Source organism: Ursus arctos, unplaced genomic scaffold, assembly GCF_023065955.2.
Source record: "Ursus arctos isolate Adak ecotype North America unplaced genomic scaffold, UrsArc2.0 scaffold_2, whole genome shotgun sequence".
Classification (NCBI taxonomy): Eukaryota; Metazoa; Chordata; class Mammalia; order Carnivora; family Ursidae; genus Ursus; species Ursus arctos.
In genome coordinates, this window is record NW_026622874.1 from 32,888,838 (window position 1) to 32,910,859 (window position 22,022).

Genomic DNA, 22,022 nt, shown 5'->3' on the forward strand with positions numbered 1-22,022 from the left:
AAATAGGATATGTACATAGTCTCAAGCCATCTCCCCACAAGTATGTATTAATCTCAACAAGAAAAATAGAAACTTTACAGAGAAGAAACCTGATAGACACTGCTTTTACCAAGCGATCGAAGTTAGTATCACCAGTAATGGGAAGAATCGACCTCTGGTGCATCTCTAGCATTTGTTAACAAAAATGGATCATTTGTTAAAAGTAACTTTTAAGAAGAATCAGCTCATTTTCTTTACCTTGGCTTTCTTGGCTAATTCCTTGACATGGGCATAGATCTTTTTCTTAATAATCAGAATTCTATGGGATCTGTCCCTTTGTATACATACCTCCCCCTTGTCTCTGGCCCTTGCCTTCAAAATGTGTACCCACTCCATGCAAACTCATCTGCGAGAGCCATTTTCTATGAAGATCCTCCCTCAGAGATAAAAGGGGGAGGATTCTATGATGGCAGGTGGTGGCTGCTGGAGGCAGCAGAATTTCCATTGCTGGAAACAAATAGGGGCCGGAATGGGCACTGCCTTATCCAGGGCTGGGGAGATCAATGCCCTGACCTCAAATGAGTTCTGCTTTAGGAAAAGGAGTGGGCTCGAGCTTAGTTGAATGAACAGCTGTGTTCATCCTTAACCCCTTCTCACCCAACGGTCTCCATGGCAACTTAGCCCACCCCTAGGGACCCACCTCCTGTGGCAGCTTCATGGAGGACAAGTCTTACAGACGATGTAAGAATTTCTCAGTCTGCATAAACTTCAGGTTAGCGCCCCCCTCAGCACCCAGCGTCTGCTCCTTCTCAGCCAGCCCGTGGTGTGATCATGATACTGCCCCCCAGGAGAGGCATCCCAGGCTGCTCCCATTCGAGCTGTCATCCCAGTGTCTGTGCGCGTGTCACCTGTTCAACCCCAGGGATGGGAGACGTGCAGAGCTTTGGAAAGGCCGTGAGCTGCCTGGCCTATCACATTGCTCTGCTTCCAGCACTGCTAGGACCTCAAAGAGGAGGACGTTACAAGCCACCCGCTAGGAGGGAAGGCCCAGAAGCAACATTTTCTGACGAGCTGGGAAGGGGCGGCATCGGCAGAAAGGGAAAAACGACGGAATATGTAATAGGGGAGAGAAATATAGGAAGGGTCAAGGGGCTTTAGAGCTCACGTGACAGGGGTCTCCACTCAAAGTGAATATGTTGGTCAGCTAGGGCTGCAGTGACAAAGCGCGACCAACGGGGTGGCTTACACAACAGAACTGTACCGTCTCGCAGTGCTGGAGGCTGGACGTCCCGGATCCAGGCGTCGGCAGGTTGGGCCCCTGAGGGCTGTGAGGAGAATCTGTTCCATGGCTCTTCCCTCACTTTCAGTGCTTTGAAAAGGCAATAGTCTTGGCATTCCTTGGCTTGTAGACGCATTGCCTTCATCTCTGCATGACATTCCCTCTTATGTCTGTCTCTGATTTTTTTCTTTGTTTGTTTGTTTAAATAAGGATCCCAGTCATATTGGATAAGCGCCCGCACTAATGACCTCGTTTTAACTTGATGATTTCCAGAAACGTACCTGTCTCCAAATAGGTCACATCCTGACGTAATGGGAATTAGGGCTTTCACATATGAATTTGAGGAGGATAAAATTCAACCCATAACAGAGGATTGCAAGAAATAAATATTCATTTAATGAGCGACTACTGCGTGCCATGCGCTGTCACGTGGAGAAGTTAGTTCCGGTTGGGGAGGCCGGGGGTGCAGTCCCTCACTGCAGAGTCCCAACCTATCCCTAAACGTGGGCCACCTGGAGGAGGCAGGCCACTCTGCTTCCTCCAAAGGACCTAGGACAGAAACTTCTCCTCTGCACCCTTTGCTATTGTCTCCTGCTGAGAAGGAGGACTACGGCTGGGATCCAGGTCTTGACGCCTCACGAGGACACTTACCTCAGGCCAGAGACATGAATAGACATGATCCACATCCTAGTTCTAGGAGTATTAATAATAATAGCCAGACTGTGCCCCAGGACCTTTGCATACCTACTCACCCTAAACATCCTGCAATATGCCTACAATTATCTTCATTTAAGAGTTGAGGAAACAGTGCTGAGGGAAGTAAATAATTTGCCCAAAGTCACCCATTTGGTTAGTGGCAGAACAAATTCAAAACCAGGGCCTTCAGACTCCAGAATGCAGACTCTCCCCCACCGTACCATGCCAGCTGTCTAGGTCAGAGGAATGGAGGGGTTTTCCCTGCCTATACACTTTTCCACCTCACTCCACCACAGGTGTACCAGAAATATCTGTGCCCAGGATCAATTCTTTTGGAAGGTCCCAGGGGAGGCCAAAAAAACTGGGAGCATTGGCCACCCTTTGTTTGAGCCTCAAGGTCACCTTCACCATCTTCCTAGACATAAGTAGGTCTATGCTTATTCCTATGAGTGGAGGTGGAGCAGGAGGGGCATTTGGGGTATGTTTAAACTTCGGTGACCCCCTTCTTGCCCGTTCAGGATAGACATTACTTTAATTATGTATGTTTATTAGAGTTATCAGACTTGATCTGGTTCGTTTCTGATTGTGTCTATCAGTGGGGTGATGGGGTTGAGGTGAAAGCTGGAATTTACTGAGGCTGGTGGTTCATTCTTTTCAAGCATCTGAGCTTAATGGGAACCCAGAGGATGGGGCCTATGCAGCTCACACCTGCAGGTGATGATAGAGATCGGGGGGAAGAATAAGGAGAGCAGGTTTGAAATGCAAGGGGCAGATCTCCAGTGCAAGGTTCTCATTGGCCGGGAATCTGTCACCATTTGGGTACCAAAGAATATTCCCGTGTGTTTCTGAACTCACCTGCCACATTGCCCAATAAGGTCACACTGATGCCAGGCCATAGGGGTGCCGGTTTTACAGTCATCTCTCCACTGACCACGTTGTAGATTTTACTTTGTGAACTTTTCAATGTCACTAACTTGCCCAATCCCTCACTAGTTTATGCTCAGGGAACATAAATTCTCTTTAATACTATCTTAGGTATGTGTAACTGGGAAAGAAAAGCAAATGTAGAAAACCGTGTGCATTGCTCTCTAAAACCAAGCACAGATAATAGTGGATACAATATGTTTTGGAGATGATCCATTGTTCTTGAATTCCTCTGCTCTCCATTTGCCCGAATAATTGAAAGTAGATTTTTTTCTTTCCTGGATTCTCTCAGTTGTGAACACATTTGTGAAAGTGTTTGGGGACTTGAACATTTACAAGTATGTTCTGTAAGCCTGCACCAAATCTCTGCAGGAAAGGCCAAAAGCCACCCACCCAGGGCCAGAAAGACTCGCTGCAAAGTTCCCAACAAATAAATAAATATGTCAGCCAGCTTGCCTGAGAAACAAGTCAGCACTCTGATCTCCCGTCATTTATTTGCAGGCCTCATTAATATAACATCACTGCAACAAACAGCTAACGGGGGATGGTGTCAGGATGAATAATGGAGTTACTCTGCTGAGATAACAATTAGGTCTTGAATGTACTATCAGCTAAGACAGAGCCAGCAAGGATTCACGCCGGGCAGGAGAGCTGGGGCCACCGAGGCCAGAGATCCCCGCAGAGCGCGTCAACTGAGCTCTAGCCCCCCCTGAAGGGTGCGCACACTCACATGCACACACGTGCTTACACACGTGCGCACCCAAGTTGGAAAAGAATGTGACCATTTGCCATCTTGAATCCAGCGTCCAGGTGTCTCCAGCCGAGCACCAGGATGGCATCAGAATGTGTGGGCAGAGAGCCGGCCCCACTGCCCCCGAAAGTCAGGAGAACTCTAAGCAACAGGAAAGGAGTAAGTGGATTAGTCAGAAGAAGATTAGCAGTCTCTATACTGGCAACTTGTCCTCGCTGGCTTGTCCCGATTTGGGGGCCACTCGGGGCAGAACCCTCTTGATCCCAATCTCAGACACAAGAGCTTTTTTGACAAAGCCTGTCTGTCCATCAGCTGGGGGGTGCTGTCTTGGAGCACCTTCTCTGGGACCCCCTCCCTTGGCTGCTCTGGGAGGCTCTCGTGTCAGTCTCTCCCGTGTCCTTGTAAGAACCCAGTCTAGGGTGCTGACAGGCTGCTGGAGCCATGGAAAGAGCTGGACAGGCCAATCAGAGAGGCCGTCATGCTGGGCCATCTACACACCCGCCACTTGTCCTCTGGATTTCAGCTAGCCTGGCTTCTGCCCAGCCTTCTTCATCATAAACTCGTAATAAGAAAAATAATAGCTACCTTTCACTGCATGCTCCCCTGGCACCCAGAACCGCACTCACTCCCTATACGTCATCTCACGTAGACATTATAACAACCTGGATGAGGTCGGCGCTACTAAGATCATTAGCCCCATTTAACAGATGAGGAAACCAAGGCGCTATGAGGAGTGACAATGTTATCAAAGGCACCCTGCTAGTAAGTTTTAGAACCAGGAGTTAACCTACAGCTACTTGACTCTAGAGCCCCCACATGTGACCTGTACACCATCCTTCATCTCTTTCCTGGGCTCACGTAGGAAACCAGAATTCTCCATCCACGGGGCTGGGGGAGGGAAAGGTGCTGGCACGGAGGGCTCATCCAGCCTGCTGCCGAGAAGGAAGGAAAGCCAGTCGTCCGCGCTCCCAGCATCACACTGGATGAGCACAGGCAGAGATGACAAGGGGGCGAGGCCAAGAGGGTCATGCGCACAGTGGCAGGGGGAATGGGGACAGAGAGGGAGGAGGAGAAGTTGACCAGTTCAGAGACATGGCGGTGACCAGCAAAGCCAACTGTAGGGCTTCTTGGAAAGTGGCAGGTTCTGGCCTTAGCCCGGGGAGAGGGGCTGGGGGGCCTGAGCACAGGGGAGCCCATGACTGGGATAGGGCATGAGTTCTCCCGGCTGATGACTGAGGGGTCTCTTCCGGGGCAAGAAGACGGTCAACTCGGGCAGTGTCTGTGGAGGCTGGAAGCACGGGTTAGCTGGACGTGGTGGGCTCTGCCACTCACTATGGAAACTTGAGCAAATCACTTAACCTGTCTGGGTGCTATTCCCCGTCTGTAAAAAGGAAATTATAATAGGACCTCCCTCATAGCTTGTTTTGAGCCCTAAGTGGGATAAAATATGTAAAGCCCTTGGCACAATTCCTGGTTCATGATAAGTACTTAATAAATGAAACGATATCAGAATATGCGATTATAAAGGAAATGAAATAACTGATGGTAGGCAGGATTATCAGAACCTTCACTAACCAGGAGCCACTGTTCAGCGCCCGTCTTCACTCCCACCGTGGCTATCAGGCAGCACGTGCAACCCGAGGAAGCCGGGCCTGAGAAGTGGTCTTCCTCTGACCCCTTGAACCCCTACCCTGCGGGAGCCCCCCAGCCACCCTCCAGGCTCTGCACAAGTCCCTGGAGGGGTCCCGGGCAGCACTCCCCAGGCTGTGGAGCCCCTGGGCGTGGGGCTCCTCGCGCTCCTCCCCCGGTGCAGCCCTTGGGAGCGCCCCAGCTGTGATGAGTCCGCTGCATCTGCTCCAGCCCTTGGGCGGCTTCGTGGCGCAGTTCCCTCTGAACTGTTCGATTAGTGGCTGCAAGAATCAGGGCGAGCGTCGCATCACGGCGGCTGCTTTCCAGGTCACGGCACCCATGGTGGAAAACAAACATGACACAGTCTGGCAGGAACGCAGATTTGGCTGGGATGCTCAGGGCTCGGCGGGACTCAATGGGACTGTGCGGCTGGCAGGTGGGGTCTGTAGGAGGTGGAGAAGTGGCTTCCCACAAGAGGCTCAGGGAGGCTTTGAGAGGGCCCAGCAGGAGACTAGTTAGTCCCCTACCATCGGCACATGCCAACCTCATCCCACATCCTCCTGCCTACTCATCCGGGCATAGGATGAGCTGATAGAAAGTACTTAGCCAGGCGTGGATTAGCCGTCCACATACCTGGGCACGATCAGTGACTGCTTCTGGGGCGGGTGTCGGGCTGCTGGACTGCGTCCTCTGCCCCAACACATTTCCCACATTTTCCTTCTGAATGCTGCATACAGACATTTTATTCTGCACTTAGCTAAAAAGCCAGTACTCTTCGGGCAAGGTCGTACTGCAACGTAAGTTCGCATTAAGATGCAAATCAAGGTTTCAGAAGAGACAAGCAGGATGAGAGGTACCTAAAGTAGAGGAAGGGACCCCAGGGAGGGGAAAAAAGGACCTGGGAAAAAGACCTAGGGGGTAGCCTCCCTCTGGGACTTGCCCAGGGCTGGCCTGGTTAATGGCGTGTGTGACAAGCGGAGGGAAGTCACCTGCACGGACGCTCCTTACTGCAGGCCTCTGAGCCAGCCACGAGCCTGCTTTGGGTCATTACGCTCTCAGAGGATGCCTGGAAGTCCACGGGTCCAGAGAAAAGCATCTGAAATGATGAAAGGGTTTAGAAAACAAGATCTTCCGACAAAAGGCTAAGAGAATCACAGAAGCGCAGGCCAGGGGTGGCTTCGTTGCTGTCTTCAGTATCTGGAAGATGTGTGACAAGGAGGCAGCTGTTCACTCGTCCGTTCAATGAGGAATCACACCAGAAATTGGCTTAAATGAAACTAAGAGAGATTGCAGGAGCAACTTCTTGAGATGCGGATGGTACGGTACATCACTCCCGAGCTCCACATAGAGCCCTCCCTTCTTCCAGCTGTCACGATAGAACAAGTTTGCTCTACAGCCTGGTTGGGACCAGCGTTTCCCAGTAACGGAGAACTGGGGATACTTAGGGAAGGCTGCTGTGTTCCAGGCAGTGTGGTAAGTGTCAGGTTGCTAAGCAAAAGCGAGATCGTCTCTGTCCCGAGACAGTTACTATCTTATTGAGAAAAGAAGCAGTTTACAACCCAGCATGCCCATTACTCTCCCAGGGACATTCACAAAGGGCAGTGGGCGTGTAGGAGAAGGTGCTGCCCACGGGGGTCAAAGAAAGCCTCATTGGGGAGGCATTTTTTTTAGCAGAGCCTTGCAGGAGAGGTAGGCCTTTGTCAGTGGACGTGCTTGGCCAGTGGGGGGAGTGGCATGTCAAATGCACATTGCCTTTAGACCCTATAGCCTTGGGGACCCTTAGCTGTCCCTGGGAGCACGTGTAGTACAGGAGAGAGCTGAACCGGAGCTCTGGGGAGGTGGGCGGGGGAGGAGTGCACGGCGGGAGTCAGCACAGAACGCCAGAGTGCCATAGCTCCCTACAGCAGCTGCTTCTGGGTGCTTCTCTACCTCATCCCCTACTTCTGAGGTCCACAGAGGAGAAGTTAGATAGATTTCTGGTCCACAGTAGAGTACATGTTGAGCAGCATGGGGCAGAAATGATCAAAATCTGAAGATGACAGCTGATTTCACAAGTTTCCGGCTCCCCTCCCCCTCTCTCCACACCCTCACTACACACACTCACACACACTGATACACATCCCAGACTGTCAAGCCATTTGTTTGTGTGGGTGTCTCATTCAGAATTACTTTCCTGGAAGCATTCATTGAGTTCATTGTGCGATGCTTTGCCTACCCCAGAATGGCTAATCGCCAAGGGAAAAAGAAATGGCTGGAAGGGAGGGAGAAAAGAATGAAGACAATTTTAGACAGGCCCAATGTCCTCCCAAATTTATTCTGGGTGAAAGGGTGACGTCTGGCTCAGAGTATGCTTCTGCACAGGGCCCAGAATCCCCCAAAGCCAAGGCCCTGTCCTCGGCAGCATGGACAGGCTCAGGCTGTAGGACACCTCTCAGGCTTTCTTCAGTCAGCCCATGGGCAGCTCTCTCTAAGCCCCGTCACACCAGCATCTAAGTCCCCCGGTTCCTGTGTCCTTCTTCCAGGGAAACAGAAAGATTGCCCACCTCTGTAAACTCCCTACCAACGCCACCATTCTACATTTTCATGACCTGGGAAGGCACAGGTGCAGGGGCAACACCGGAGAGGAAATTGCCAATTGTCAAGACCTGCTCTCTAAACCACCATCCTATTAGGGACTTTCCAGATGTTGTCTTCCTTAACCTTCAGAACATCCCTGGGAGGGAAGTATTGTTATCTGTTTTCTGATAAGGACACTGAGATTGAAGGTCACATCGCTGATACATGTCAGAGCTAACATTCAAATTCAAGTCTGTCTTACTCTCTTCCTGCTGCAGGTGCTCCCCGAGTATCAGGTGGGCTGTCTTTCCTATCCAGAGTAGCCAGCAGCAAGGGCCTTCTGAAACTGGAAGCCAGGACATGTGGATCTGGCCACCATCCCAGCCCTGTCTTGGTCCCCCCTCTGTCAGTGTCAGTATGGGGGTGGGAGTCTCTATAACTCCCATCCTGACTTTTCACCCGCACCTCTGTAGGAGGCTGGTTCTCCCCTGCCCTGGAAGCCCACAACTTCTTCCTGATCTGAAAGGCCTTCCTTCTGATTCTGCAATCAGGGGGCTCCACCAGCTTGCCTCATTATAGGCATATGTCCTTCTCCCAAGAGAACCAAGCTTTGCAGATGCTACACTGAGCACCCTCCACTCTCATGCTGCTTTTAAGATTGCTTGTGGGCAATCTCTAGGGTGGACGCAGGACCCCACAGCTGCCTGGTCTGAAGTGGTATCCTAAAAGATCCTGTTCACTTTCTCTCTGGAGAATAAGTCCTTTTCCATCAAGTTTTCCCTCTATAGCTTCTCCCCAATACTTGGTCCTGGGAGAAACAAGGAAAGCAGGATGCCTGGGTTTTTACCACCTCAGGCCACCGCCCAGACATCAAGGCCCTTCCCCTCACGATCTGGGAGTCACTTGGAAGCCCCCAGGTGTTAGGGGATGTGTCTGACAGGATACCTTTCTCTGCTCCTTTGCACAGTGAGCTCAGACTCACTCTGATTTTAAGCTGGGGAGACCACATGCGATGCAAAGGCCCGGAGATTTGTAAAGTGCATTGTGGGGGCAGGAGCCGCTAGCGTCTGAGTAGAACACGGAGGACATAGTATGAGACAGCAGATGTGGCTGAAGAAGTAACGAAGATCAGAACTTGAAGGATGAGGGGCACCTGGGTGGCTCAGTCCATTAAGCGTCTGCCTTCGACTTGGGTCATGATCTCGGGGTCCTGTGATCGAGTCCCAGCATCATGCTCTCTGCTCAGCAGGGAGTCTGCTTCTCCCTCTCATCCATCCTGTGTGCGCTCTCTCTCAGATAGATAAATAAAATCTTTTTTAAAAAGGAAGAGAAGAAGAAGAAGAAGAACTTGAAGGACAAGTGCCAGGCCAGGAATTAGGGACTTTGCCTTGACAGTGGTCAGAGCCATTAAAGGTGTTCTGAGCAGGCGACTAGTAACTTGGCCAAGTGTGTGTTCATGAAGGTCACCGATGGCAAGAGGAAGTTCACTCTAACGTTAGACCATGGAGGCCCCTGCAGTTAGCGCGAGGGAGAGGCGGTGGGGCTCTGCTTATGGCCGACCCTGGAACACAGAGCGGGGCACAGGTTCCAAAGATGCTGGGGAAGAAGGTCTGACGGTGCCTGGTGACTGTTATTTATTATACATGGTAGGTAGGTGAGGGAAAGGAAACAGGAGAAGGTGCTTGCAAGGCTCCTGGCTGGGTGCACGGTGATCCCATTAACCTTGAAAGATAATCCATGAGGATAATCAGGTTGGGGGTGGAAGGAGGAAAAATTAAGAGTTCATTTTTAGACACGGTGAAATTTGAGGTGCCTGAGGGACATACAGGTGGAGGTAGAGATGTCCAGGAGCAATTGAATATATGGATATGGAGCTCAGGAGAGAGGGCTGAGCCGACGATACAGATATGGAAGTCATCAGTAATGGAGACCTGGGGACTCCTTTGGCAAATCAAATGCTCACCTCCTCAGCTATGTTTGGGAAATCCTGACTTTTAAACATCCGTTTTGTTTTAAGCAAGGAAGATGTAAGCTGTGTCCCTCGTAAGCCCTCGGGCACGGTGGTTGCTTAATACCTTGACCCCAAACCCCTTTGCCACCTACCCCAGGCGCTGACAGCATAGCACAGAGCATGTGCAGCGTGGGAAAAAAGACCCCCAGGGCCCCAGCATCCCCCAGGCATTTTCCAATGACCTGCGAGTCCTCTGATTCTCCAGGTTTGGATTCCAGCCGCTGCTAGCTGGCTTACAAGTCATCAGGCTGGTGTCTCCACACCCCAGACTAGCTATCTCTTTGACACATGTCTTCATGCCAAGGCTATAACACTTCCTAACAATTAAAAAAAAAAAAGTCTTTCTTCTGTAAACAATACGCTGGCTTATGCAACGTGCAAGCTGGCTTATGCTTCTGAGCAGCTCTGTGCTGGCAGACGGACCCTGCAGCCCCTCCCAGTGCCCACGGTCACGTCTCGGACCCCAACCCTTGAATGTCGGAAGGGGACACTGCGATGGCTGACCCGCTGAAGGAAGCTGCCTCACAGACCCTGCTGCTGGATATCCACAATACAATCCCCACATGCTACCTGCGAGATGGAAATATTTTTAGGTATTCCAGAAAGATTTCGTTTCACAGTTTTTCTGAAAGGTTGTAATTAACTGCAGCGAGCAAAAGAATGTATTTTTAAAAATAAAAGTGGGGGAAGGAGAGCAAAGCAATCACCACAGTTTTGTCAGTTCCTTTTGGTAGGTGGTTCTTGTCATCCAGGTGGCTGGGGGAGGGGCGAGAAGGGCCTGTGGAGCTCACTCGGGGATCAGAGGAGAACCTGGCACTTGAATTTGCTCAAAGCAAATTCTTTCTGACTGATGTCTCCTGCAGGGGCATGGAGGCATCCCAGTCCCTGTTCCTCATTAACAAGGGTCCATCTCGCAGAGCCAGGGAGGCCCGGGTTCCAGGGGAGAGTGCGACAGCCAAGATCCAGTATGGGCTATTTTTAGAATCCCCCGGGGCAGGAAAGCGGTGGGGCCACTGGTTCCTCAGGCCAGCTCCCTTCTCTCCAAATTGCTCTACTTCCCCCAACTCCCGCCCAACACGCAGAGATGCCCTCAAACCACCTCCACTACCCCTCCCTTGAGTCATTTTATGAATCTTGTTTATTTTTATTCAGAAGGTGGGTTATTTTATTCCCAGAGAAGGGAGCGAGAGCCTCAGACAAGGTGACTTGGGTGAAATGAGCCTCCGGATGAGAGAGTTCATGGCCTGGCCTGTCAAGGAGGGAAGGAAACCACGCCATGTAAGACTTGCAGAAGAGGATGGGGATCAGGAGGTCTGAGTTCAAGCCCTGACTTTGCAGCCAACTGGCTGAGAGCCCAGGAGACGGCTGGGTGGGGAGGGAGGCCTGTTCCGGTCCTCCCCACTATCATCTCTTCTCTGCCCACCATCACCTGGACGTTCATGGCCAAGTTGGTTGCACAACTCCTGGTGCTCTCACACCACAGGAAGAGCTCAGTGCCCTTTTGGGGGGCAGGGAGGAGGGAAGAGTTTCCAGAACCTTCTACAGCATTTCACCTGTACTGACCTATCATCTCTGCCCTGGGGCACGCTTGACTCCACTGCCCACTGGATGCTCCACCAGTATGAACGGGGTTAAAGGGAGGCTCCCAGTGGACCCAAGGACAGAAGGTCCCAGGCTGCAGCTCTGTTTGGGAGATTGTGGTGGAGTCTTGGCCTCGACCAATCCACCCTTCCCTCTCTCCATCCCTCCCTCCCACCCGGTCTTGCCTTTCTTATGGTGTTGTGAAAAGACCCTCACACTTTTTTGCAACTGTACCATATAGGTTGTACACGAATCTTAGTGTAAGATTCTCTGAGCCTGCTTCCAGTGATTGAGTTCGCTTCTGGCTTCCTCCTACTTCGGAGAACTATGGGCCGCAATGGATGAACTTACTCCCTGGGCTATCTGTTCCATCCCAAAGAGCTGCATTTTTCCCAAGAGCCTGATCTAATCCCGGACGGGTGTTTACACCTTGAGACAACGTGATTCCTTTTCCCGTCGGGTCAGAGCAAAATGAGACAGCATTTGGTGGCTGAATTAGGAGTTCACTGAATGATCCTTACTAATGAGAAGCCAGCAATATTTGGAAAATCCTTAAGTTATTTTTTGTCATGGTTCCGGCAGGCATCATGGGATTTTTCACAGCGCAATGGCAAACACACTTTGCGTCTTTCATCATTCCCCGGAAGCAGCCCCTCATCTTGGACTCCTCTGGGCTCCCACGGCTTTCCTCCGAATCCGTCTTATCACTGTGCACCCCCCATCAGCATGATTTATGGCTTCTTTATCTCTTCCTCCTTGACCAGAAGCTCCTTGAGGGTGAATTTCCTGGTTTCCTGCCTAGTCACCATTGTAACCCCGACAGTGTCTAGCCCCGCAGGAGTGACAATAATAGCACATAACAATGACAGAGCCCTTTCCGGTTTACAAAAAGCTCCCCAACATGCCCTATTTGGTGTTCCGGAGGCGGGTTGGTAGAGATGATTATCCCCCCTTCACAACTAAGAACTAAGGTGTAGGGAGATTATGAGACTTGATCACAATCAGGCCGCTAGTGAATGAGACACATCTCAAACAAGGATTTTCTGCCTCGTGTCCAGGGCTCGCTGATAATTTTTTTAAGTAAAAGAATGCATGAATGAATTAATGACCTCAGGAACCGAGGAAGTCGTATAAAACGAGGTGCTGTCAGGAGCCTAGATAGTCTACAGAGTGGAGGAAACCTGCTCCATTCCCCTAGATTCCGGGTGTGCACGGGGTGCCCCGGCCTCCCTCGGGGCAGGGCAAGGGCACTGCTGCCTCTGTCTCTGCAGCCCCGCAGGTTTGTGACCCCATTTCCCTCCCGCAGATCTTGACGGTGTCTGGACCACCTGAAGGAGGGACTCGAGTGACCATCCATGGCGTGAACCTGGGCCTGGACTTCTCTGAGATCGCCCACCACGTGCAGGTGGCTGGGGTGCCCTGCACCCCCCTGCCGGGGGATTACATCATCGCTGAGCAGTGAGTCCAGCGCGCTCTGGCCCACCCTTTTCCTGTGCAGCTTCAGGGTGGGGACTCTCCCTTTCCCTTCTCTGGGACTTCTCCAGGATTCCCTCCCATCCCTCTCCTCCTGCAGACCCTGCCCCCAGAAGCCTGCCCAGGGCCGTCTTCTACCCCATCTCCACTCCTGAAGGCTCATATCCTATACGATTCCTCGTTTCCTGGCTCCTGTGGCACCACAGCTCCTGGCACGACGCTGCCCCTCATTCAGTCTTCGCCTGGCCAGTGGTGACTGAGCCATGTTCCCAACCAGCCCAGGCTCCTCCTGGGTCTCTCCGGCCCCTCCCCTGCCAGCCCCCATTGGAATGCATCCCACACAGTGGGCTGCAGGCAACAATTTGTTTGGCTCATGGGGCTCTGACAGCAGCTTAATCCGAGCAGGGCCTCCGCCGGAGCAAATTCATTTATTTCACTAAGGGAAATGTCAGCTGGAAATTAGAAAATAGGCGTGTAGCAGCGGACAGGCGAACGGGGCTCCAGGAGTGACATATGTTCCAATTTGGGGCGTTCATTTGGCAGTGGTGACCGCTGTGGAGTCAGTGGGCAGGAGGTGGGCACCAAGCTGGGGGCAGGAGTGTGGAAGGAGGGATGCTTACCCCCAACGAGAGACGGTGAGGGGAGCAGCCAGATCATTCTGCATGATTTGTCAGGTAAAGTGGGGTCAGGTCATCCTGGTTCCATGAGAACACAGCTGCTGGGCCAGGGGTGCTAGGAGCACTCCAGGAGAGCAGGGCTTGTGGGCAGGCTTCTCTCCCTTAGCTCCACCCCCAGGACCCCAGGCCTCTCCCCCTGACCACCCCAGCCTTAAGTAACAACCAGAAAAATGACATCGCTTTATCTGCCGTCAGTACTTGCACTTTCTCATCCATTATCTCACTTTAATTGGGAAAGACTCTGAGAGATAGATGTTGCTATCGCCCTTCACAAAGCAGGAGAAAGCCAAAGGCTTGCAGAAGTAGAAGGACTTCCCCAGTTCACTCAGTGGACAAGTGGCCGAGGCAGAGCGGGAACCTGAGGCCCCTGACTTCTCCAGGTCTCTCCATCTCGTAAGAGCCATGGGGCAAAGTTCCTGGACAAGAGTGGTCTGAGGATTCCATGATCCATCAGCGAGTGGCCTCTGGGGTCAAGGCCCATGATTGTGACATGGCCCAGAGCAGGGTCAGAGTCAGAGAGGTGAATTCCCAGACTCTGAGGACCATATGGAGGTCGGCTCGCCCCCAGTGGGGACAAGAAGGAGCCGTTCTGATCCTTCAGACCGGATCCTCCCCTGACAGCCTTCTCTCTGCAAGGACTGAATCTTGGAGGAAAGACTGGCAGAGTCTCCAGGAAAGAGATGAGGGAGAGGGGAAGGAATTGATAGAAACTGTGCTTCGTAGCCAGAGAAGGAGGTGAAAGCATCTGGCTCAGGAGGCAGGACAGCCTGCAGAGTTCTCCCCGCTCAGCGCTCTGCCAGGCTGGGCTAGACACTCGGTCCCACTGACCCTGAATCCACCTTGGCCTCAAGGACCGACCTTGAGCCTCCGAACACAGGCCAAGTTTCCAACTTGGTGAGATGTTACAGGACTCCAAAGGAAAGGGTCTGGGGGACCAACGGGTAAGGCTTTGAGCTGAGAAGTACAAACTCTTGAGCAGCTGCACATGGAGATCTCATGAGACTTGGAATTCAAAGGTGGTCTGAGTCCTGGCTGCTCTACTCGCCAGCCCTGAGCCCTTAGCGAACTATCCGATCTCTCAGACCTTCATCAGCCTGATGGAAATCAGGATTTCTACTGCACGGGTTTTGGGGGACATTCAGTAGGATGGGGAAATGGAGACTACGGTGCGCTATAGGAATGCGAGGAAATACTCCGTCTTTGAAATCAAAGGTACCACCCTCACCCAGGGCCACGGGGGAGAAAGCTCAGAGAGACACAAGAAGTGAGGATGTGAGGGGAGCCCAGGCAGGTGACTGGTCACCAGGGGGCCCTGCCAAGGCCGGTGCCCCTAGAAAACCTCCACCGCCTTCTTCTGCGGCGCGGGGCAGGCAGGAGGGAGCCAGTGCTCTCCCTCCGCACCTCGGCGGGTGCAGCCCTGCTTCCCAGCCGTGTCAGGCACATTACCACTCTCGAGGTTTCCGAGTATCTGAACATCATTAAAGCCTCCATCCCAGGCAGCGAGCAGCAGGCACAATCGTTACACATGTCTGGGAGAGATGAATTTGGCTAAACGGGCCAGTGCGGGGTCCCGGGTGCGGGCAGGACTAGCGGGCACAGTAATGGTTCACCATATGCTTGTGCCACGCCATCTATCACTCAGCAATTAGGGTAATGTTGGTTAAAGGGCCCCACTTAGTCCTGCAATCAGCACCCCACCGGTCTGTGGAGGGCCAGCTGATTCCATCACAGGGTATTTTCTGGGTGACAAGAGGCAGGTGGAAGCCGACACTCAGGCACTCCGGGGACGGGGACTCTGTGAGAGGTACTCAGCCGGAGTCCTCAGACCCCCCTCCTTCCCCCCGCTCCTCTGCTGCACCTGTGAACCCAGGCAGGGCTGGCTGGATGTCAGATGCATGTGCTCCCACGCTAGGAGTGGCCACTCATGGGGAGAAAGGCACCATCTCTGCCAGGCTGTGGGGGGTGGTACGGTATGGGGGTGAGGGCACTGGACTAGGGGCCAGGAGCCCAGCTATCGGTGAGCTGGGTGACTTTGAGCAAATCACTTTGGTCCCACATTCTCTAATGTCTCATCTGGAGAATGGAGAAATGGAGAAATAGATGATCTCTACAATCGCAACTATGGTCCTTGGCGTGTCAGAGCAGTGAACTGTATGTCCGTGGAACTACAGCTCCTACCATTAGAGAGCCTGTGGGTGTCACGAATGTGTCTCCAGACGCTCTCTGTCTACCAGGAAGGAGTTGAACCTCCAAATGTTGAAGCTGGATGGTTATTAGTCAAGCTCCTCGCTTTGCAAGGAAAGAAATTCAGGCATCCCCAGCTATCATCCCCTTGTGATATATAGGGAGCCTAGAGCCACCAGAGACTCCAGGAGGAAGCCAGGAAGGCAGGAGGCCCCCAGAAATCAAACCACAGGAACCTCGCCAACTTGTAAGGCTTGAAGGAGGCAGCGGCGCACACACCGCAGCCTGGGGTCATCACACCCAGAAAGGTAGGGGGCCCTGGTAGTCAGCTCTGAGTCTTAGGAACCCAGCTGGCACGTCCCCACCATCCTCCTGCTTCCTCCCACACCCGGAACAGCCTCAACTGCACCCCCACTTTGCTGCCATGTCTACCCTGCCCCCTCCCCAAAACACATGGAAGGCATTCCATTGATTCTAGAAGCAGTAGAACAGAATGGTCAAAGGCATAGGCTTTGGAGCCAGGCTGACCTGGATTTGAATCATGGCTCTGCCGCTGTGACCGTGGATGAATCACTTAGAGTCTCTGAGCCTTAGTGTCATGGCCCATAAAGCGGAATTGATAAGACCCACCCCGTAGGAGAGCCTGAGATGCCAGGAGATCCTGTCTTGTACAGTGCCCGCCTGGATCACGGCTCAGTAAATTGTCGCTCTTATTATTACTAAGGTACTAAATCTGCCTTCGCCTGACCCTCATTCCTTCATATAAGCCTTTCTACTCCCCGAAACTGCCCTTGCTTCTTCCTTTATTTCCTCTCCCTGAGCCCTGAGAACAGATTCACTCAAGGATGCCTCTCCAACCTTCAGCGCAAGTGCCGCATCCCAGGAATAAAAGGAAGAAGGGTTAGCGGCCCCTGGGGTTCTTCTGCGTGCTGACTTCTTAGGATTTCCACTCAGTTCTTCCCTACCGACCCAGACCCTTTTCTGTGGCCCACAGCTGCCGACGGCCTGCTGCAGTTAAAGGTCAGAGAGAGGAGGTGGGGACAGGTGTCAGCGGCAGTGCTGAGGAAGGGAGCACACACACTGTGGAGCTCTGGCGCCTCGCTGCGGCTCAGCCCCTGCTCCCCTGCGTCATGCCCTCTCAGGTGGGGCATTCAGAGCCGGCTTCAGGCACTCAGCCTTGGATGCATGGGCAGTGCTCATCTCCCATCCATCCCTCTTCTCCCAGGTCCTCGATATGGGAAGCTTATCTTTTGGGACATGAGCCCTGAGTAAGAAAATGTTCTAGAAAAGACGGTGCACCAAAAGGGTCCAGGCCATTGTTAACTCCCTACAGAGACACCCGAACAGGCCCTTCCTCGCCTTGTCCTCTTCTAGACGGACCCCGGGCCCAAGGAAGAAAAAATATGCCCCCAACTTTCGCATGTTCTCCTATCTCCCCTCTCCAGGACTTCAAGCCTGCCATGATTTCCTCCTCCCTTCTTCTGGAGGATGACTGTAGCCCAGAGTAGGGGGAGAGGGAGGGAGGGACAAGAGAGTCCTGATGAGAAGAGAGGGAAAGAGATTTATCCGCTCCCCCCGCTTACTTGTCCTCCTCTTCCCCTGCAGTAGATGACAGAGTCCCCTCGGAAGCCCCTCGGGAGCACAGGGGGCGGTTTGCTGGCTGGGAGGGACCCCATGCAGGGGCAGGCACTAGGGCCCAGGAAACAGGATGAGGGATTTGTTACTCCAAGCAGGTAGCAGCATGAAAATAACCACACGCAGTACCTTAAATTAAGCTTCTCAAATGCTCTGCTAATGAGGTTTAAGAGGACAGTTACGTGCAAAATACTAATTGATCATCACTATCGTCTTTACTCTGGGTTCGTAATTAATTAATTTATTCTCAGAGAAAGGGAAAGGAGAGTATCTTCCGTGTGCATTCAGTACTTTCTTGTTGGATCTAATATGCTAAACGTAATAAGACAGTTATTGCATGTTAAGTCAATATTCACCAGGAGTTAAAGTACTTATTTGGGATTAACTGTTATGAAGGAGGTGGAGATGTGCGTGGCATGCCGTGTGTGCAAGCATGCGGTGTATTTGTTTAATGCAAGTTTTATTACATCGAAATGAAATCTCTGTTTAGTTACCTTCCTTCCTAGAGAAGCTGGGGAGATAAGCAGTGCCCGGTTAAACACCGACCTTCCCCACAGTGCCAGGATAATGCTTGGGATTAGTGTACCGGGTCTGTTTTTCTGATTCCCACTAAGCAGCCTTGCCAGGGGCACGGGAATGCGCTGAACTCTCACATGGTGTTGGGAGGAAAAGGAAAGACCTTTCTTCTGTCCCTAGCTTCCTTTTTGGCCAAGCCTGGTGGGGCCCTTTCCCACCCGCCCCATGCCTTCTAATTGTTGGCAAGAGGAACCCCCAAGAACCTCATTTCTTCAGTCCCATATCCTCCAGCTGCCCACCCTTTCTAGAAGGCTGCTGTGGCCAAGGCAACCAGTGTCTAAATGTGCTTGCTGTAACCGATCTCAGGCACCAGGGAAGTCGTCACGGGGGGTATTGATCTGCACTTCATGAGAGAGAACGCTGCATCCCCTCTTCCCTCCAGCTACCCAGCCTCTTAATGTGAGACGTGACTTCCAGCCCCACGGCTGGTTCACTGCCTCGCCCACCAGCATAGTGCACTCAGACCTTGATTAAGTGGGAGTCCAGTGTCACCTGCTGTCCTAATGAACTCATCCACCACCCACCCCCTCACCCACTGTCGCAGGACTCCACTCCTCCCTTTAGCTGGGAGCTCCTGCTTTGGGCGCTCACTATCTCACCTGATGATCTATTCTCTTTTTAAAACTCCCTGTAGGAAACAAACCACAATTGAATCAACTTGGCAAATGGGCCCTCGCTCCCTCCTTTTAGGAGAGTTGCAATTTTGGCTTGTCACACAGGAAAGAACGCTAACTAAATTACCTCCCCTACATCTCTCTGTTGGACATTGGGTTTTATTCGACAAAGACTGGGTTGCTACCCCGCTCTAAGATCCTGCACTCAGCACTGGGAGGACAGGTTTATTCAGAGAATTAGGCAACATAGCATTTGGTGGCACACCGGGCTTTAGAGGTGATCTCATTCAGCCTCTCACTGTACAGAAGAGAGGCTGGAGCCCTGAGAGGGAAAGCACATTACCCAGGGTCACACAGCTAGATGGGTGAGCAAGCTAGGTCTTGGTATAGCACTAGTGCGAGGGTTTGAAGAGTCATTTTATGGGGTGGGGGTGAGCAGTCCAGGCAGGATGCCGGCTCTGGCCAGGCCTCTCACGGGAAGCTTTGCTCTCTCCTCAGGATCGTCTGTGAGATGGGTCATGCCCTCGTGGGAACCACCTCCGGGCCTGTGCGCCTGTGCATTGGCGAGTGTAAGCCAGAGTTCATGACCAAGTCACATCAACAGTACACCTTTGTGGTGAGTGTTGGGTCCTGCACAGGGCTCTGAGCTCCCAGCAGGGGTACGCTTCTGTTCCACGCTTCTCCTGGGAAGGCCCCACCCCCCCATCCCACGCCAGGGGTGGGATGGATGTGTGACTAACGACGCTGTTAGTGTCCCAGAGAGCCACAGGTCAGAGTTCTCAATAAGGCAGAATCAGGCCTTTCTTAGAAAGCGGATTCTACCTGTAGGGTAGGGAGGAGCTGCCCCTTGTCCCACGAACCGGACATCTTAGTCTCATTCCAGCCTAATGAGGACAGATTGCCTGAGGGACCTAATTAAAAAGGTCTATATTTATCCACATGCTTTGTTTTCTGGCAAGGATATCGCAAGTGGGAGTTTAGAAAAGCCACTTCAAATCCCATGGGGCCGTGTGTCTGTGGCAGGCCCACGGGAGTGGGGTGTACGTGTGAGTTGCTCTGTGTGCTGGGGTGGTTACGCTCACATACGCACATTCTCACCATTCTCACACCTGAGAGCATATCTTCGCACTCAGGCAGCCGGGAGTAGCATCACAAAGGCTTTCTTTAAGACTGGCACGATCTTCCTACGAAATCAATAGCACACTTCCGGGGCCCTGGAGTCTGCGGGGGCTGGCTTCCCACTGAATCAGCAACTTGCCCGTGGGGCCCCGGAATCCCTCCTCTGACACTTACCTATAGCACCGCATTGAGTTGTTCATTAGAAAGTGTTAACACCAGCCGATGGGGTCAAACCATCCTTGCTAAGAGTTTTGAAAAATCATGAGACCACAAAATTTTATTCTCTCTGAAGCATTTTACTGCTTGCTCTGGGTTTTCCAGGCTCTGCCTTCTTATCTTGGCATCTCTGCCCTTTGTATCCTGCTGGCCTTTTTCTCAGATTGGAGAGTACTGCAGCCTACCTGCCACCCACCTACCCCGTCTCCGACGCCACACAGACAGGGTCTCCTGTGAGCAGCAAACACCAGAAAGACTGGGTGGAGACATAACTGTAGACTGTCCCAGCTGGGAGAGGCTTTAGAGATCATTGAGCCCACCCTCCTCCCCACCTGGGAGCAAACAAAAGCCCAGCTGAGAAACAAACTGAGGGCTTCAGAGGGGAGGGGGGTGGGGGAATGGGATAGGCTGGTGATGGGTAGTAAGGAGGGCACGTACTGCATGGTGCACTGGGTGTTATATGCAACTAATGAATCATGGAACTTTACATCAAAAACCAGGGATGTGCTGTATGGTGACTAACATAATATAATTAAAAAATATTATTATTAAAAAAAAAAAAAAGCCCAGCATGATCCAGAAGCTTGCTTCAGGGCCCATGGACGGTGAATGGCTAATGCGAACTAGAATTCATGCAGGTGAAGTTGCTCAGTTAAACACACTTTCCACTCCACTCCCCTGTCTTCCAGGCAGGAGCACTTCCTTTCTGATTTCGGTCAGCGGCCGATGCACTATAGACCAGACGACATTTCTTTCAAGCTTCAGATTTAATTTTACAGCTTAGTGAGTTTACTAGAAAGCCCTGGTCACTGACAGGCCATCGTCCTGATGAAGGTTGGGGAGACCATGTCAAACATTCACTGACAACTCTGTGCACCAGGCCCCCTGCGGTGCCCCTCGCATGTTTCAGAGGGGACAGGACATGCGCGTGAGCCGTTAATGAAGGACTTTAGCCCCTTGGTGTCCCGGTCTAAACAAGGATGCTTTATTCAGCCTCATCGATTTTGTGCCAAAAAAATCAGTACAGGCTCTGGATAGAGAAGCATTTTCAAATTGCTCTCCATTTGTAAACTAATTGATAGATTAGTCCATGTTACCTCTGCCTTCCCATCAGTGTTAGGAGCATGCGATTCCCCAGGGAGTTAATTAATTCTAACCCATGGTCCTTTTCCCTTCCCTAGACATGCCAGAGCCTCTTAGAAACAGCCTCAGCTCCAGGAGAAGAGATTAGAAAGGGCAGGAGAAGTACCTGTACCCCGAGCATAGACACAGCCCCTCCTTTGGGCCTGACGTCTAGCCTGGGTCTGTCACTTTGGGCAAAACCTGAGCTGTGACCGTTTCTCTGCTTCTTCCCAAAGAACCCTTCCGTGCTATCACTCAGCCCTATCCGAGGACCGGAATCGGGAGGCACCATGGTGACCATCACAGGCCATTACCTCGGGGCTGGGAGCAGCGTGGCTGTGTACCTGGGCAACCAGACCTGCGAGTTCTATGGGTAAGATGGGCGCACGGGAGCCCTAGAAGGCTGGACATGTGAGGCGTGTGCACACCTGCTCCTGGGCATGTTCATGCAGGTGCCCGTCCCTTCCGTGATGCGGACGTCCTGGGCCGGAACAGCGTTCCTGTCCCTGTGCGAAATACGTACTACTACTCAGTTTATAGCCATATATACTACGAGTGAACCTACTGAGGGGCTAGATACGTCTAAAAATCATTAGGATGAGGGCCCTAAGAGCTGCTGGTGAGGAAAGTCCCAGAAACTCTTCGGTCATCATTGGGACCAAGCACTGACGAGGTCCCCACTATGGGAACTTGAGAGACATGGCCTCAGTCTTCAGCAAGCACACACACTCCTCCTCGGGGCATCTTTTGTGCCTAAAAACCCGAACACCTGCTCTTTGCCAGATACACTGGTAAAGCCCTGGGCATATACAGACTCCTGAGAGCTTCCTGCCAGAGCCCATGGGTGCAAACCCAGCATGCTCAGGATTATCCGATTATCTCCTCCTCAGATTAGAAACTCCCTAAAGGCAAGGACTGTGCATCCCCTTCTCTGCATAGCAGGTGCTCAGTGAATATGTATTAAATGACTGACCAGACTCTAAGCCCTGGCTAACTAGCC

The 22,022-nt window shown here is 52.2% G+C and overlaps 1 protein-coding gene across 1 annotated transcript in view; it reads left to right on the forward strand.

Annotated features, from left to right (window-relative positions):
• Positions 1 to 22,022, forward strand: part of PLXNA2 (plexin A2) — a 205,391-nt gene that overhangs the window by 158,487 nt on the left and 24,882 nt on the right. The window contains exons 13-15 of the mRNA XM_026509048.4: positions 12,713 to 12,864; positions 19,064 to 19,181; positions 21,259 to 21,395. Of these exons, the coding sequence (XP_026364833.1) occupies positions 12,713 to 12,864; positions 19,064 to 19,181; positions 21,259 to 21,395 (407 nt within the window). The remainder of the gene's footprint in view (positions 1 to 12,712; positions 12,865 to 19,063; positions 19,182 to 21,258; positions 21,396 to 22,022) is intronic.